General features: G+C 29.5%; 1 protein-coding gene across 1 annotated transcript in view; it reads right to left on the minus strand.

The window, feature by feature from the left end:
* Positions 1-257: 257 nt before the first annotated feature.
* Positions 258-19,219, minus strand: part of LOC136975435 (26S proteasome non-ATPase regulatory subunit 10-like) — a 29,733-nt gene continuing 10,771 nt past the window's right edge. The window contains exons 3-6 of the mRNA XM_067270491.1: positions 17,988-18,102; positions 13,167-13,372; positions 11,467-11,589; positions 258-764 (exon numbers count right to left, since the gene is read on the minus strand). Coding sequence (XP_067126592.1) covers positions 510-764; positions 11,467-11,589; positions 13,167-13,372; positions 17,988-18,102 — 699 coding nt within the window. The 3' untranslated portion in view covers positions 258-509. The remainder of the gene's footprint in view (positions 765-11,466; positions 11,590-13,166; positions 13,373-17,987; positions 18,103-19,219) is intronic.

The following is a 19,219-nucleotide window of genomic DNA, read 5'->3' on the forward strand; positions in this document are numbered from 1 at the left end:
AATATAAAATCATAAGCAAATTATGTGTGCATAATACCGGGTTATTTCATTTAAAATAAAATTTTCTATCCATGTATACCACAGTTTTTGGAATTAGTGCTGAAATTACAGGACTGTTTTCCTTTATATTTTATTATATAGTGATATAAATAAGTTCTCTTAGCTTAGTTATGTATAACTTTACTTAGGATTCATCTGTTGTTGTTTTAAATCTCTTATCATTTATTAAAAGATATAAAAAAAACAAAGAATTTCCATCGTTTTGGGAATTAGTTGATTATTGAAATAATAACTGTACAACAATTTGGTGTAAATGTATTTAAATTACATTATTTAATTATACAGTCTACTAGCTCTAATACCACAGACTAATTCAGATATAAATAATTATGATGATAAAACAATAAATAATTACATTTATATATATATATCATTCAAATATACAATATAATTTGAAGTTTTTTTTATATGTAAAAACACAGGTGGTCTGATGATCTTATAATTATGCATCATAATACTTTGCGAGTTAAATAATCAGTCAGTATTTTAGGTAGAGGAAGTGCACGAATTTTTGCAGCATTATCATCGTAATAATGTAAATGCTTCTGTATTGCTTCACGACAAAGTTGTTTAAGACATTCTGGCTGAGATGCAATATACCAATTGTAAAAATCAATATCCATTGGATTATTGGCTGTAATTATCTGATGTAATCTGAGCCATGAAGCTAGATTCAAAGAATCACATCCATTCATAATTAAAACCTGAAATATAAAATTACTTGTCTTATTATAAAAGAAATTTGAAATATAGTGAGCAACTGAGAAAAATTATACAAGGCATTATCAAAAGATATTAAGATCAACAAAACAGGATGTGATAGAAGAGTTTATATAAAGTAGATAGTGTATAGCAGTGTTTCCCAAACTCTTTCTATGGCAGAACACTTCACAAATCCTGAAATTTTAATGGAAAACCTTGACTATTTTGTTCGATATACTATGTATATATAAGTAATAAATAAGGTAAATGAGTAAATAACGAACATTTAGTATTTAGTAAAATTATGTTCTTGTCTTTGAATTACAAATTCTTTCAATATCAGGTCCATATTAGAAAGTGATATTCTCTTCGGGATATTATTCTGTTAAATTTATTCTAAAATCATTTAACAGCAGTTTCTCTTGTTTTTGTTTTAAATCAGTAATCAGAGTATTCTATGTAATACACAGAGTCACTATTAATTAGGTTTTCATAATCTCTTGTTCCAAAGGCTGCTGGCTTAGCTATTGCTCTAAACAGATTATTTCAAACCCAGAAATTGTCCTCACTGGGATTTAGAAAATATTGCAAAAATTTGATTACTGCATAAATGTCCTAAATTAGTCCTACTCAACTAATTTGTAGCAAGGTTCAAATATAGAAATGGCAGGCATATTGTTGGTCTAAATCATATACTCCTTGACTCCTTCCTCTCTCATCAGTTTAATAGTTATCAGTCATACTCCTGTTTCTATATAGAGAACATAACATATGGTATCCTTACTTTGTAAATTTATTTATTAAGTCAAGCTAGTCTTTATAATTAGAGAAAGGAAGTGACATTTCTCTCATTAACTATTGCTGTGAAATAGTGTATATGATACAATTCATATGGGAGAAAGCCAAATGAAAAAATAGGACAGTTTAGAAACTTGCAATTGGCTACAGATTTGGATTGCAGTTTGTCAGTTGAAAAGAGCAGTCTTAACATCTACATGTTATTTAGACTATACTTTCATTGAAGTAATCTAACTAATTTCTTATTACTAAATTTAAACATCCATGCATAAACTAATATGAACATTTTACAAAATCTGATTTTGTACATATTGTGTACAAAATCTGTTATGTACACATTGTAGTACTGGCACTGAAAGAAACAAATAAAGGACAGAAATACTATCTGAAAAGATATCAACTGGTTGGAAGACAACATGTCTAATGCTTAAAAGCAGAATAAATTAATTTAAATATTTCATATATTTTTTTATGGTTTTTGTTCAATTATTTAAATACTACAGTAAATGTATCATATTTCCACACATAAGAGAATGCTCTTATAGATGGGGCAAAGTATCTAAATAAACTTTTATATTGATAGTATTGGAAGCATTTTTTAAAATTTTTAATAATGGTTATCATACAGATGTCAATGAATCTGTATGGCATCCGTATATTTATATTTAATTTACATTAATATAGTAATGTAGTGCTCTTATAAGCCAAAACATGCTGGTGCACACACGACCATAATCTTACAAGCAAGCAGGACACATTTCAAAAATGCAAAACCAGCAATTTTCATATATAAGAGTATGCTCTTATTTGAGTTAAATATAGTATGTATGGCTTGTTATAGTGTATGCTTGCACACATTAAACATGCACTCTAAAAATATTCCAAAAGTTACATGCTATGTGTAGAGTTACAGTTATAAACCTGAAGATGGCTACTAAAAGTAACATTTATTTTTGCTGGTAAATATTAGTTTTTGTTTAATTTAAAAACAAAATCCTTAATAAATGTAGTACAGGAAATCCTTGTTAGTTTGAAATTCAAGGGAGGAAATAATTGTGACTTTGAATTATCGAGTTTTGAATTATCCAAAATTTACATATTTTTGTACAATATGCCAAATGCCATGTAACTGAAGTAATTTATTAAGCAAATGGAATAAGGCTACATATACAGAATGCTATTTTACTTAATTAATAATAATATAAATAAACTGAAGGTAAACAAGCACATGTCCAGTGAGAATCTCAGATAGCCAGAGAGGTTTTATAAAAAGTAAAGCATAATTATAAAAATAAAGCCCAAATTATTTTAAAGCAGCTCAAAAAGTAGTAAGTCGCCCAAATCTAGTAGTTTAGAGTGAGGATTTCCTGTAATACTAAGTAAATTAAAAATTCATATTTTAAAATTTTAGTTATAGCTGGACCTGAAACTAGGACAAAAACAAAAAATGATCAAAAAGAGTGCATCTTTAATATTTGTTTTATGCCTGAAAGTATATTCAAAATATGATTTTATCTATCATACCCTATACCCACTTCTCATTAAGACATCAAGAAAAATTAAATATTATGAATAAAGTCTGGAACCAATAGAAAATTTTTCAGGTAGATTGTGGGTGAGAGGGATGAGTGTAAAGAGAAGTGGTAGCCAAATTCAATTTGAGAAGCCATCCAGAGAAGCCAACAATAACACAGAGTGCAGTGGGAAATTTACTTCAGGAATTCAAGAAACAGGATTGATGCATGACAAGAACTGATCTGTTTGCAGTTTTATGCAAATCTTAAGAAATCTCTTCATTATTATTAGTGTTAATATGTTCTTTGTTCCGGAGTTTATGCATATCCTGTAACATGACATATTTGTAATTCTGAATTAAAAAAAAGTCTTGTTATTTTTAAAACTTTTAAAATATACAAATTCCTCTTAATGAATAAGTACTATACAAATAATATATGGTGCAGCCAAATCTGGCCAACTGAAAAAGTTTTTTTGAAACAGGGACAGTCAGTGCTAATTGATACTCCAGAAATGTGACAAGCTTCCATCAATAACTTTTCAATACTGGGATATAAATAAACACATACAACATACCTATACCAACATACTTGAAATTAACATATTTTTACTAATGTTTTCATCTGTTTATAACAGAAATCTACAGGTTTATAATGCAGAACAAAATGACATATTAAAATCAAACAGGCTTTTTTAAACAACTTACAATTTCAATTTAAAATTATTTCTCAAACAAATTATGTATTTAGTTTAAAATTATTTTTGAATAACTTACAAAAAGAGAGAATAATTTTCCAAGCAATTCTTACACAAATAACTAATTTAGTTTAAATTTTTGTTTATGTAAGTTTGAAATCCCATTAGTTTGTAACTTTCTGTAACTCCATATAGCAAACCTTCCATATACAAACTCATATACATCTCACTAGATGTATATAAGAAAAACTTTATGAGAGTTCAAAGAAAGCATGCCATGTTGTGGATAGTGTGTCCATTTCTTTAAAATTAATTCCTACACCATTCTCCATTTATATACCTGAAGATGTCTATTATAAATGGATGGAAACATTAGTAAAAATATGTTAATTTCAGGTATTCTGGTATAGGTATGTTGTATAAGCTTCCATCATGCAATAAAAAACAAATGCCCAAGATTGCTAACCAAAGGAGTGAGCCTACTTCAAGTTAATGCATATGCCAAGTTTAAGAAAAGAGCAACCCTTTGTCATTGGATTGCTCTTTTCTTAATCCCTAAGAAAGTTCTAAGATTTCATTTTATTTTAAAATTAATTACTCACTTTTATCACAGAAAACTTTTTTACTGATGACAAAATTAAGATAAAAATATTTGTTATTAACTGAAAATTTGTTCTGGTGGTTTTTTGGTCGAGTACCGAGGTACCATTGTGATTAATTGCATTAATCAAGAGATGTCTGTATATATGTGTATGTGTATATATGTATATATATATATATATACAGGTATCTTCTTACATAATGTACTGTACATATGATGCCTTTTTTTTTTTTTTATAGCTTATGCTCCCATTTTTTATAGTCTGCAGGTACCACTGGCATATGCAATAATGGCCCTGTAGGAGTGATTTTGCTGGAAAACATCACAACTTTTCATATAGCTCTGATCTCTCGCAGGCTGATTCTCTTGTTTTTGGTTGCTCAAGAAAGCTCTTAAAAGAAGTAAGAGTCACAACTAGGGATTGTATACCGGTTAACCGATAAATTGACAAAAAATCATTTGGTAAACTTACCGGTAATTCGGTAAATGAAAAATCCATACTAGAAATTTTTATGTAGGAAATATTGTGTTTATAGATATTTGAAAGGGCTAAAGGGACATTGAAAAAAAAAAAAAAACCAGGTAAGTGTAAGCAAAAATATACCTAATTATTAATTTTATGTGAGATATTTTTTGTTTAATTTTAATTTAAATTTTCTTGGGTTTGAGAGGTGCTGTAAATTGTACGGAAAGTGCTAGTTATTATATGTGATTTGTGCTCTGCAGTTTTTGAGATTTTTAAAGGTTTAAAATCTTTACAATCAACGCTTTTCTTAAAGAATAAGTAAATATTTCATGTATTTTTTAAATTAATAGCAATTTTGAATACACCACATTATGACAGGACATTAATGCCATATTATTGTAAAATAACATTAAAATTTGAACCTTAAATAAATTTTTTACTTCTAACAACTGTTTAAAATAATTAAATATAAATATTTATTACAAGATTCTAATATTATGCCTTAAGATTGTGCAAAATATGTATTATTCTAACTCTATTTTCTTGGGTAATCTTGGATTTAGTTGAATTTATAGACCTGCGCCTGCTGAGGTATGTGCAGAATTAATAGAAATTAAATTAAAAGAATTTCGAATTTCTTTGAAAAATATTGTCTGCATAACATCAGACGTAGCTGCCGTCATGAAGAAAACAATGGAATTACTGAATAAAAACCATCAGTTATGTCTTGTACTGTACATGGATTGCAAATTGCAATCATCAAAGTTCTTTACAATATAAGCACATCAGATGTACAGGATGATGATGAATATAATGCTAATTTACTACTTACAATAGATTCTGATTCTGATTCTGATAATTCGGACACTGAATACGATAATTTTGAAATAAACCAAGAAACTACTGGCTGTACCAAACTTACTCTACAAAATGCAGAATTAAATTCTTTAATTACAAAATACAGCAGATAGTAAGACTTTTTAGAAAATCATTACTACATTACTACAAAAATATGTCAAAGAAATTATTGAAAAAGAACTTTCTTTAATTTTAGATTGTAGAACCAGGTGGAATAGGTTACTAAACATGCTGGAAAGATTTTTATTACTTAAAGATGCTGTCCGAAAAGTCTAATAGATTTGAAACTGAACTTAGATTTCAATGACTACAAATATAATCTCAAGCCTGCAACCCATTAAGTTAGCCGTTGAAACACTGCAATGAAAAGACTAATTTATATGTAGCCGATGGTACTTTGAAATTTGTTAGATGAATTAACCAACCAAAATACATTTTTAAGCGTTGAACTGAAAAAAGCATTAATATACAGCATAAAGGAGAGAAGGACTGTTTATACAAATAGTAAAAAAAGAATTAGAGTATTTCCGCCAAGAAAAAGTACGGGGAAAGTATATTCAAATAGTATTTGATTATTTAATGACCATTCGTCCAACAAGTGTTGAATCAGAAAGGGTATTCTTGGGATCTGGATTATTTTATACAAAAATTAGATCAAAATTACGAGATAAGACTTTAAATAATTTAAGTTTCTTGAGAACTTATTTTAAAAAAAATGGTAATCAATAAAATGGTATTAGGTACTACATATTATTTCTGTTGTATTTTTATTTTTCTGTATTATTTTATTTCTGTTTCTAAAAGTTATTATTATAGTTTGTTTAGAATAACACTTTAATTTTTATAATTTTTATATTCTATATCAGTGCTGTCCAACCCACGGCCCGCGGGCCACAATCCGGCCCGATGTGACTTCCCGTGCAGCCCGCCAACTTTGGTTGAATATTCAAAACTTTCGTTAAGTAAAATTTCCAGCAGTAAAAATTCTAAAAAAATCCACATAAATACTGCAAGTTTCTGGTAGACAAACATAATTTATGTTCACATTCAAAATACAGTAGAGACTCGTAAATCGGAACCCCGGTAATCGGAATCGCGGTAATCGGCACAATTTTCAGTCGGACTGTGTCGTGTTGAATCGAACGTTTTTGATACTAAATTTACTTCTAAAGTATAATTTTCATGTTTTTATATTCTTCAATATATTTATTTTGTTTGTACAAAATGCAGAAATAATTTTTAACGATACGATAGCCTCGATTATTATTATAAAAATTTTCATTAGGCTTAAAATCGACGAAAATTCAACAGGAAGCGACATGCAACGGAGAAAAATTTGAACATCGGGCAGGTTAATATATTTTTTCGTACATAAACCGTAATCGGAACAAATCCCTAATCTGAACAACCCCAGTCCCCAATTGATTCCAATTTTCGGTTCACTACTGTATATATTTTAAATTTGGTATTGCATTGAGATACTTGCATTGTTATTGTTACATGGAAAAATATAATTAATAGCTTCGTTCAGCAGCAGTCGTTTATAATTATGTACTTTAAAACATTATAAAATATTAATATACGGTAATTATAATTTTACAGTAACAGCTAATTTAAGTGTTTTTTCAAACCAAAATTGTGTTCTCAAAAAATATTCATATACGGTAGATAATTAAAATAATTTTTTCACAGTAACATCGAATTTCAATAATTCTTTTTCTTATTAAAATAGGCCATCAATTATGTTACAAAATAAAAAACGAAAAGTTGATGAGGAAGGGCGTCTGTTCAAGAGAAATTGAACAACAGATTATTTTGTTATGGAGCAGTATTGAAAAATTTTGTGTTTAATATGCCAGGAAAAAATAGCAGTATGCAAAGAGTATAATATTAAGAGACATTATACTACTAAACATTCTACCAAATATGATCCTATGATAGGCCAAATAAGAATTGATCATATAAATTACCTAAAAAAAAATATGGTTGGACAACAATTATTATTTCAAGTTCCAAAAGAAAATTCTGAAACCATAACAAAACTTAGTTTCTTAATATCAGAAGAAATAGCAAAAAGAGGTAAACCATTTATGGATGGTGAATTTATAAAAAATTGCCTAGACATATTTGTATCAAATATTTGTCCAGAAAAAAAATGTCTGGTAAAAAATATTAGTCTATCGCACCAAACTGTAGCTAGGAGAATCGATGATATGGCAGATAACATAAAAATTACATTAACTGAAAAATTGAATGAATGCAAATTTTATAGTCTGGCATTAGATGAGAGCACAGACATTTCAGATACAGCTCAGCTATCAATATTTGTTAGAGGGGTGACAAGCCAATTTATAATAGTGGAAGAGCTACTTGACCTTTGTCCTATGAAAGATACTACTACTGGGCGAGACATTTACGGTGAGGTCAGAAATGCTATGACTACTTTTAATCTTAACGACGAAAAGCTTTGTGGTTTAACTACTGATGGAGCTCCAGCTATGATAGGAAATCAAAATGGATTTATCAGCTTAATGACCAAATCCATTAAACATGAAATTATAAAGCACCATTGCATAATACACCAAGGACAACTTTGTGCAAAAATTTTGAAAATGGAAAACATAATGAAAAATGTTGTTTCTACTGTCAATTTTATAAGATCAAAAGGACTTAATCACAGACAATTTCAAGCTTTTCTTTCAGAAGTAGGATCAGAACATGATGATATTATTTATTTTAGTCATGTTCGTTAGCTCAGTAGATCAGCGACATTGGCTCGATTCTGGTCTCTTCGAAAGGAAATAGAAACGTTCATGATATGTAAGGGAAAAGATACTTCTTACTTTAAAGATAATCAGTGGTTAAATGACCTTGCATTCTTAGTTGATGTTACAAAATATCTTTCAGAGCTCAACTTAAAACTGCAAGGAAAAGATCAGCTCGCCTATCAACAATTTGAAAATGTTCAAGCATTTACTAAAAAGATTGAGTTGCTGCAGGCACAGATGCGTACCAATAACACAGTTTATTTTGCGACATTGTCCACCAGAGACGGAGCAACAATAAATTTTTCAAAATATTCATCATTACTGGCCAACTTAAAAAGCAAATTTGATTCTAGATTTTTGGATTTCAAGAATTATAAAACGATGATGGAATTATTTGCTAACCCATTTTTGATTGATGTAAATACTACTGATGCCAAGTTCCAACTCGAATTAATCGATATCCAAAGCAACAATTCATTGAAGACAGCTCATACAGAAAATGATATTTTGACATTTTATCAAAAATATATTAGAATTGATGAATACCCGAATTTGGCAAATCTTGCGCTTCAGCAAGTTGCATTATTTGGTAGTACATATATTTGCGAGCAGTTCTTTTCGAGAATGAAATATGTCAAATCCAAGACAAGATCATCATTGACTGATAAACATCTCACAGGCATTTTAAGAATTGGAATATCAAAAATATTGGCGAATATTGATAAATTATGCAAGCAAAAGGAATGTCAAACATCCCATTAAATAAACAAGCTTATATGAAGTGGATTAATAAATACACATATTTTGATGTAAAACTTGCATGTAATAAATCAATAAATATATATTGAGTTAAAACTTGTATGATATGAGTAAATATATATATTTTATTAATTTGAAAATATTTTTTTGTCTTGGCCCGCGAACTAAAATAAATTTACAAAACGGCCCAATCTTGATTTTGGTTGGACACCCCTGTTCTATATCTTTGAAATAAAAAATGTGAAATGGAAATCAAAATGACGTATATTTTTTATCGCCTTAATTTTATTTTTCAGGAAAAAATTTACCAGTATTTTAATTTTCATTTACTGAATTATCGGTAAATGAAAAATTCAGTAAATTTACAATCCCTAGTCACAACAGATGAAATGAAGCATAACATATAGAAATGACTTGAGGTGCAGCCAACTTCCTCCTATGACACTGAAATTTATTGCTTCCTAGTTGCACAGGAAGCTATTAAAACCTGTACTTGTATTCTTCTTATTTTTTATTTTTTGCTTTACAAAGTTTCATTTGACTGTATCACAATATAATATATTAAAGTGTAATAAATTGAACTATTTATGTTTGTATTGAATTATTAATATTGCCAAAATAATTTCAGAGAATATTTATTTATATAATTATTCTGACAACTATATTAATAAAAATAAAAGCAGAAAATTTAATTATAAATTAGACTAAAATTTTGAAGTTGTTTGTACTGTACTCATCATTCTTTAGATGATTAGCATGTTATATACAGTACATCTTTAAATCCATTAAATCCATATATTGTACTCACATTCTTTATATGAGAACAATAAGTGTACGGTAGTACACTTATTGTTCTCATATAAAGAATAAACTATTGATAAAATAAATTCTTCGGTTGAGAACACTAAATGAAATATACAGTACAACAACTTCAATCTTCTTTAAGAAGTCAAAATTTTTTATTTCTTGAAGTTGTTGCTATATTAAAACATGGAATTGTTTCCTTAGTTAGATTAGTATTACATATAATTTCATTTAAACAAAGCAATTTCATTTTAATAAGTTGTTCAGAGTATACAAGGGTGGTTTTTTTCAACCTCCGATGGTCCATAAAAATAAAAAGACAAGTGTAAATAAAAAAATGAACTTATTACCAAAAGTTAGGTACAAACATGGTTACTTTTCAACATAATCATCGTAAGGATTAGACATTTGTCATATCTGTGGATGAGCTTTTCCATCCCCTCTTCATAGAATATTGCCACCAGTGAATTGAGATGGCTTTAACAACGGCTTTAATGAAGATCGTCATTAGTCTCAAACATCTGCCCTCCTAGCTATGTCTTCAATTCAGGAAAGAGATGAAGTCGTCACACATTAAAAAGTTTCAAGCTGGGTGGAAGTCTTCACCTTAAAAAGCCCAGTATATAGCCCCAATTTGGTGCCAAGTGACTAGGAGGGCAGAGGTTCAAGACTAATGACGATCTGCAAAACAACACTAGGACCCATCTCAAGTCATTGGCAGCAACATTCTATGAAGAGGGAATGGAAAAGCTTGTCCACAGTTATGACAAATGCTTCAATCTTTACGGTGATTATGTCGAAAAGTAACCATGTTTGTACCTAATTTTTGGTAATAAATTCATTTTGTATATCTTCTTCACACACACCGAGATATATATGAACTAATTACAACTTACTTGAGCCTGTAACCAGTGTGAAAATAATCAATTCAAATTAACAAATGTTTTCTGGACGCCTTCCGTGTCCTTCTTCAGGTTAAAACTGCTCTTTAGCAGTTTTAACCTGAAGAAGGACACGGAAGGCGTCCAGAAAACATTTGTTAATTTGAATTGATTATTTTCACACTGGTTACAGGCTCAAGTAAGTTGTAATTAGTTCATTTTGTTATTTATTCTTGTCTTCTTTTTATGGACAAAAGGTTGAAAAAAAACAGCCTACCTATTTTAAATAAATTAGAAATTTTAATGGATTTAAGATGTACATACATTAACTTAAAGATTACTAGAATGTTAACATTTGTAGGTAAATACATAAATAAATAAATTGCTTTCAGTAATTTATATATTTACCTACAAATAGTTACATTACCTACAAATTTATCTATTTACCTACCTAGCTTTTGTTTTTTAATTCTATTAAGGACTGTATTCTTATTGTAAATTTTGAAATAATTAAATTTGAAAAATATGTTTTGCAATATATTGTGAAAAATTAGTAACCTTAATAGCAGGTAAATGTTGTTGAAATACTTCTCTTCTGCGATGTAGAACATTTATAGCACGAATGCAACAATGGAGTGGTGTCTTCCATTTTAAGTCAACATTGTCAATCTCAGAATTTGCCTGGATAAAATAAATAATGAATTTTATTTAAAAATTTGTTTTCTAATTTTAAATACTGTGCTTAATAATAATCTAATTTTAATTAAAATTAGATAGTCTATAATTTTTAAAACTAATTGTTACCTAATAGTTTATATATAACGATATTTGATATTCTTATACAGTGAGTGATCAGTTAACAAACATAATCCGTTCCAAGACTTTGTTCGTTATCTGAATTGTTCGTTAACCATAGTTACCATAGGTTTTAATGGGAATTTAATTAATTCGTTCTGGAGACCCCAAAAAATAAAAAATAAATACTTTCTTACTACATTTATTTATATGTAATAATAAAAATACATATACACACAGTCTTGCATTTTTATTAGTCATGTTTTTTTCCATTTGAGGGGGTTAAACAATGTGTCTAATGTCGATTGCTTTTCCCTCTTCTTCAGGATTTTTCAGAAGTAATTAATAGTATTGTAATTGTAGAAATTCCCAAGCCTCAACCTGGTTTGGATGCCATTCTAAGACTGTTGTTCTGGCATCCTGTTACTTTTTTAAAAGATGTTTAATAGCAGATATTGGCATTAATCCTCTTTTTCAGAAAAAAAAAAAAAAACATATCTTGCCAAGTTTCTTGGTGTTCTTCATTCAAGAGTTCTTGGCGTTCTTCTGTCATCAGATCCATTTCAGGCGCCATTATGAGCTCTTCAATGTTCTTTATTTCTCAGATGTGATTTTTGTTATTCTTTTAGCTGCTTGAGTCTTCTTGATTATACTGTATCTTTCTTAAATAAGATTAAACTGTGGCCTACTGTAGACCTGTTCAAGCTACACTGCCCAGCAACATTAGGCATCTTCTGCCCACTCTCTATTTTTGCTATTATACTCTCATTTTTCAAAAAGAAAAACCTTAGGTGCCATCTCTTATCTAAGTTAATAATTAAATTATAATTATTAACTTAGATAAGAGATGGCACCTAATGTCTACCTCTAGTAACAAATTACTTTATATCAATCATTTAATTAGCCAATTTATAGCCCGATTTTTAAGGCGATCATTGGTATTTCATTTTAAATAAAGTAAGAGTTGAACAGAAGTATGGAATAACGATGATTAATATTTTGTAGAGCCACCTTTTGCCTTAATTCAATCTGTGACCATGGTTCTTTGACTGTCTTCTTTAATTCTTGTAGCTCTTATTTTAGAGATCATTTTCTTCAGAACATTCCAAACATTTTCAATGGGAGATATATCTGGACTGTTGGTAGGCCATTCTAAATGCTGTGTAAATGTGTTCTTGAAACCATTGCTTAATTTGTCTAGCCTTATGGCACAAGGCACTGTCATCCTGGTAAATGATATTTTAATGACTAATGATTCTAATAATTCATTTTTTTATTTATATTCTGGAGTGTCCTTTATTTCTACATTACTTATAAATTAGTCGTCACCTAAGGTGGGAATTTTTGTTGAATTCATATTAAAAAAATTTTTGTGTGTTCAACTCAGCTCCCCAAGAGTAAATTCTGAGTGCCTGAACAAAACAATTACATAAAGTATTTAAAATTAAGAAATTAATTTTTACCTTAATAAGAACTTCTGTTATATCTCCTAAACCCCAAAACGCTGCATAATGGAGGGCTATTTTTCCAAATCTATTTGGTTCATTTACTCTAGCATTAGCACGAATTAATACCTTTACAGTTTCAGTACTATTATGAACAGGAGAGTTCTGAACACAAATATGCAGAGGTGTGTTGAAGTTATGATCTCTCATATGAATATCGGCACCTATAGTAAAAGAGCAAAAAATTTCAAAATCATAATTTCAAAATTAAAAAAATTATTATTGTGTCAGAGTATTTAATATAGTCACATAAATGGATAGATAACATATTTTATTTATTTATTGACCTTTTAAATTTTATACTGTAACTAATCTAAACATACAGTTTTTCAATCAGAAACAAACTGTAAATTTTAAAAAAAACTTTAAAATTTGTAATTTGTTTTGTGCAAGAGCAGCTAGACAGGAATTATATATAAGTTGTTACAAATCATTACACTCACTTGTCAGTAAAGGAGATGTAAACCTAACAATGACACACTATATCTCCCTCACAGGTTATCGGATATCAAGAAGTTCTCACCTCCAAGTATTTTGCAATGTAGAATATTTAACATGTGAAGAACTCACTGAATGTACCTTGATTTCAGTCACTTTCTTCTTCCTTTTCCACTTAAAACCTGTCTCTATGGACCTGTCTCTGAGGCATTGTTCCAAAAAGAGCCTAATCTTTTCAATATATTAGGACCTTGAATAAGTTCTCGCTGTTTTTTCGTAAAAATTAATGCTTTATTTAAAAAAGTCATACAAAACATGTTACTGAAAGTATTGTCTATCACTAGCCACTACTTTCTCCCATCGTTCTGGCAGCATTTGAATTCCACGTCGGAAAAATGATATGTCTTTTAAGGCTATCCAAGAATCAACCCAATTTTTGGCATCTTCATAAGAAGTGCTGCTCAGCCAGGCCATGTGTCATTGATCGGAACAAGTGATAATCGGAAGGGGCAATGTCTGGTGAATACGGCGGGTGGGGTAGGACTTCCCATTTAAGTGTTTCCAAGTAGGTTTTCACCGGTTGTGCAACATGTGGCCAAACATTGTCATGTTGCAAAATCACTTTGTCATGTCTCTGCTCGTACAATGGCCGTTTTTCTTTTAATGCTTGGCTCAAACACATCAATTGTAGTCGATAGCGATCTCCTGTGATGGTTTCATTTGGTTTGAGCAGCTCATAATAAACTACACCTAGCTGATCCCACCAAATGCAGAGCAGAAGCTTTGAGCCATGGATATTCAGCTTTGCCGATGATGTTGATGCATGGCCAGGCTTACCCCATGATTTTCTACGCTTAGGATTATCGTAGTGAATCCACTTTTCATCCCCAGTCACGATACAATGCAGAAAACCTTTCCTTTTCTGCCGTTGAAGCAGCTGTTCACATGTGAAAAGACGCCGTTCGACGTCTCTCGGCTTCAACTCGTACGGCACCCAATGTCCTTGCTTTTGAATCATTCCTAATCCTTTCAAACGTTTTGAAACTGTTGTATGATCAACTCCTAATGATTCTGCAAGTTCAGCTAGCATCTGACATGAGTCTTCATGAAGTAATGCCTCCAATTCCTCGTCTTCAAACTTTTTCGGTGCGCCAGAACGTTTTTTATCTTCAATGTCAAAATCATTATTTTTGAAGCATCTAAACCAATCTCTGCATGTTGTTTCCGACAGAGCATGGTCACCGTAAGTCTCAACAAGAATTCTGTATGCTTCAGCTGCAGATTTTTTTTGAATAAAATAGTGCAATAAAATTCCCCGCAAATACTCTTTTTTTGGCACAAAATACGACATTTTTAACACCACGAGAAAAAAAGTTGTTAACACTTCGGCGAAATGACATATACTGATTTTCAAGGTCGCTTATTGTACTTCCTTACAGATGCGTCACCATCTAAAAATACACGCACACAGTTCTAGTAATGCCCCTGCTGTAAAACAGCGAGAACTTATTCAAGGTCCCAATATATATATATATTGAAAGGATTATATATATATATATATATATATCCTAGTTGTATGCAATACTTGGGATAAAGAGTTCCTTTCTTCCTCTTCCTGCATGTGCTCTCTCCTGGATCATTAGTCCTCCTTGAATGATCTTCTAAGCCTGCTCGAGGGTTAGGTCTGAAGAGAAGCAAGAAGTCCAAAAAGAGAAAAAAATTGCCGCCATACTGTCTCTCTTGTTTATATACCTTTGCAATCATCATAATTTCTTTTCTACAATGCCATTGGTAGAAAAAGAAAAGACGACAATGCCATTGTTCAGAACGCACCCTAAACAATGCAGTTGGACTTACTTGGATGCTCACCTGACAGGACAAGACCATTATTGCCTCCAGCAATAAGTAAACAAAAGGTGTTAAAAAAACACAAGGTGAGAACAACACAAATATGGGACAGAAGAACCACAAAGTTTTCTCCTGAGAAAAACATAGTTTAAAGAGAGGAATTATTGTATTATTGGTTCATTTATAGTTTTTACAGGTATAAATAAACTATGGTATGTATGAATGGTATTATATACCTGAAAATGGTATTGTTGTAATGAATGTATCAAAGAACATTTTGAAAAATAATTAGTTTTTAACCCTTTCCCAGCCAGGGTACCGATCTATCGTTACCCTATTCGTTTAGCAAAACGGCCAGGGTACCGATTGATCGTTACCCTGTTAACAATCGATTTTTATAAAATTTATCGACAACAGATGTCAGCACTTGACGGCATCGTCTTGTTTATCGTTCATTCTACATATTTTTGTCCAGGTGGTGTTTTGTCGACTTAAAAAATTTTAATTATCGGTTATTTTTTCTTAATTTTTCATTTTCTGATAATTTTTTATTTCATTTTTAGCATATTCATGCAATAATATTACTATAATAAGTTGATTTATGCTATAATAAGTTTATTCAGCCATAATATGTTAATATATCGTAAATATTTAAGTTATGACTTTCAGTTCTGATATTTTATATTTTTTTTTTTAATTTTTAATTTTTAATTTTTTTTTAAATCTAAAATATTAGCAAATGTTACATCTATTGCTATTGGTAATCATATGTTTATTACAAAAATATATAGTCTTGTTTGATATGAAATGAATAAAGTATATTAGTTAATTATATTAGATGAAAGCAGAATAAAGTTCAGATTTCAAACAAATGTTTGATATAATGTGCGATAATTTCACAACGAATAAACGTACGTGCATAAATGTAATATCAAATTGTACAGAACAATATTCTACGTCATTCTGGCTCAGTGACAATAAGAATAAAGTAACCAGACAATGTTAATTTTGACAAAAAGTAACAAATTTTCAAGTTTGAATGTCAATTATCATATATTATTTTTTTTTTCTCATAAATTTTTCAAACAAACTTTATTGAAAAATGTCGTATTTAAAACTAACTATATTGATAAATATATGTGATTTTTTTCATATGAATCAAATAATAATTTAATTTTTGGTGAATTTTTAAAATAATATTGCCTGATTTACCTATTTTGACCTTGGCCGTTTTACAAAATAAGGGGGCGTGGCAAACGGCAGGGAAAGGGTTAAATTATTTAAAAATTTAGAGAATTACATAATGATTTGAAGAAAATGAAAAAGAAAATTTTGAATTGATTAATCTGTTGAATTGAAATCTGTTGTTCATAAAATTGGAAAATTAAATACTGAAAATATAACTGTAAATATTAAAATAAATTCCATCACAAAACACAGATATTAATTTATGCTTATTTTTATCTTTATCAAACATTTCATTTTAAAAAATAAGTTTTACCAGATGATATCCAAATCCAAGATAAATGCAAAACTATTTTAACAAATAATGATATATAGTTCCAAATAAACTGACATTACAATAATCCTACATCAACTGCCATATAAAATTGGGCTATATATTGGCAATAATATATAGCCCAATGTTATATGGCATGTTGTGATCTAACATGATACTCTTTCTCTTGGGAAACCATATACAGTATTTGAATACAGTGTAAGAATTTTATGTAAAGTGTGTCAATTTATTATCTGTTATCTGATTAAATCAATAGACAGTATTTAACTCACAGAATGATAACACTCTGTTTTCAATCAGGATTTTCATGATACTGAATTTCTGCTAAGGTATGTAAATTGAGGTTTGCATTTGGCCAACCATTTGGGCCAGACTGTGACTTATTACATGATACAAAATAGACTCACACATTCCTATGAATTATTGTTTTTTTTTAATGTTATGTACGTATATATTATAGTTTCATATTTACATGTACCTATTTTGTTACAACTGTATATTTTTAATATTTATATACATCTTACACACTTGTAATTTTATTTTTATTTTAATTTGAATTATTGTTTCTTCTGGAACATTCAGGAAGACCACTTTTTTGAAGCATACTGTCTTGCCTATAAATTATTTTTGAACAGTAACTTCTCACCAAAAACCAACAACGGTGCGTTATCAGATATAATTACAATTTTTCACAAATGTTTTCGAACATAAAAGCCATGACGACATCTGCACGAGTAGCATTTTGAAGCTTGCACACGGCTCTTTCGAAAATCTGTTCCATCGAACGTTTTTTATAAGTTGTCCGTTTTTTCACCTGATGAAGAACTTTTATGTTCGAAAATGTTTGTGAAAAATTGTAATTATATCTGATAACGCACCGTTGTTGGTTTTTGGTGAGAAGTTACTGTTTATTTAGCGCGGTGTGCGATTGATGAGTAAAATTATTTTTGAATGAATAAAGATAAAAATCTTACCTGCTGAAATAAGTAATTCAGACAATAATGCTCTTCCATGATAAGCAGCTTTATGAAGAGGAGTACATCCAAAACTATCTGGTTTATTGACAGATGCTCCAGCTTGTAACAGAATCTAAGAAAGTTTGAATTATCATATATTTTTTAAATAAACTATTAATATCTAAATCAATTATAAAAATTTATGATAGGATATTAATTTCTAAAAAGATCAGTAAGAAACCTCATATTTTATTAGGCAGTCAGGGTTTTTATTAGTTTTAGTGCACTTCTCGTTACTTTGTAAATATTAAAATTCTAAATATAAAAAAATAAGTAAACAAATAAGTTTCTAACATAAAAAGAAAACAGAAAAATACAAAGGTTATTGTGTTATAAATTATAACTCAAAAAAATCTGAAAAGAGCTTTTGGATAATTTTTCAAACACTTCATATTTATTTTGCAGATGCAACTTATCCTAATATAGCTTTTAAGTCTAATCTTCAAAATTGTAAATGAGATATTTGTCCTCCAATTATTTCTTCTAGCTAAATCTAGATTTAACAAATTTATAGTGTTACTGTTCCATTAAGAATTTCTCAAATGTGTTACTCTCTAAAAATTTTTTTTAAACTGCAAGTCAAAAAGTAAGTTCAAAGTAAGTTGATAACATGTGACTGACTCATCACATATTGCTAACTCCTGAGTATATATTATTGTTATTTAAATTATTAAGTATTTTGATAACTGAAAATATCATACACTGCAAAACATTAAGATGACAATTTATGCAAAAATATCCCAAATTATCTTATTAGAGTTTGCAAACAAACCATTATAGATAAGTGGCTATTAAGTGGCCAGTGTTTCAGACAATTACAGCATGACCCTTCTTTCAAATTACAAATTCTTCATATTAATGAATTCAATTTTTATGTGAATGACGAAGTTAATAAGCAGAACTTGAGATATTGATAACCCATATTAGACAGATCCAAGCAGATTGGTTGGTCCAGGTAAGTTTGTGGTCAAGTGTAATGTATAGTAACAAGTGTTGTTGAATCCTTTTTTTTATTGACAGAACATTAACTGCAAAGAGCTACTTGGAATTGTTACAAGAACAAGTTTTTTCATCATTGCTTACTGAGGGTGGAATTTTTCCATATTTTTTCCAATAAAATGGAGCACTACACTACTGTGAAAACATTGTTAGACAGTTTCTTAATGTTCAATTTCTTGTCATATGGATTA

Source organism: Centruroides vittatus, unplaced genomic scaffold (genome assembly GCF_030686945.1).
Source record: "Centruroides vittatus isolate TY-2023 unplaced genomic scaffold, ASM3068694v2 contig_371, whole genome shotgun sequence".
NCBI classification, from domain to species: domain Eukaryota; kingdom Metazoa; phylum Arthropoda; class Arachnida; order Scorpiones; family Buthidae; genus Centruroides; species Centruroides vittatus.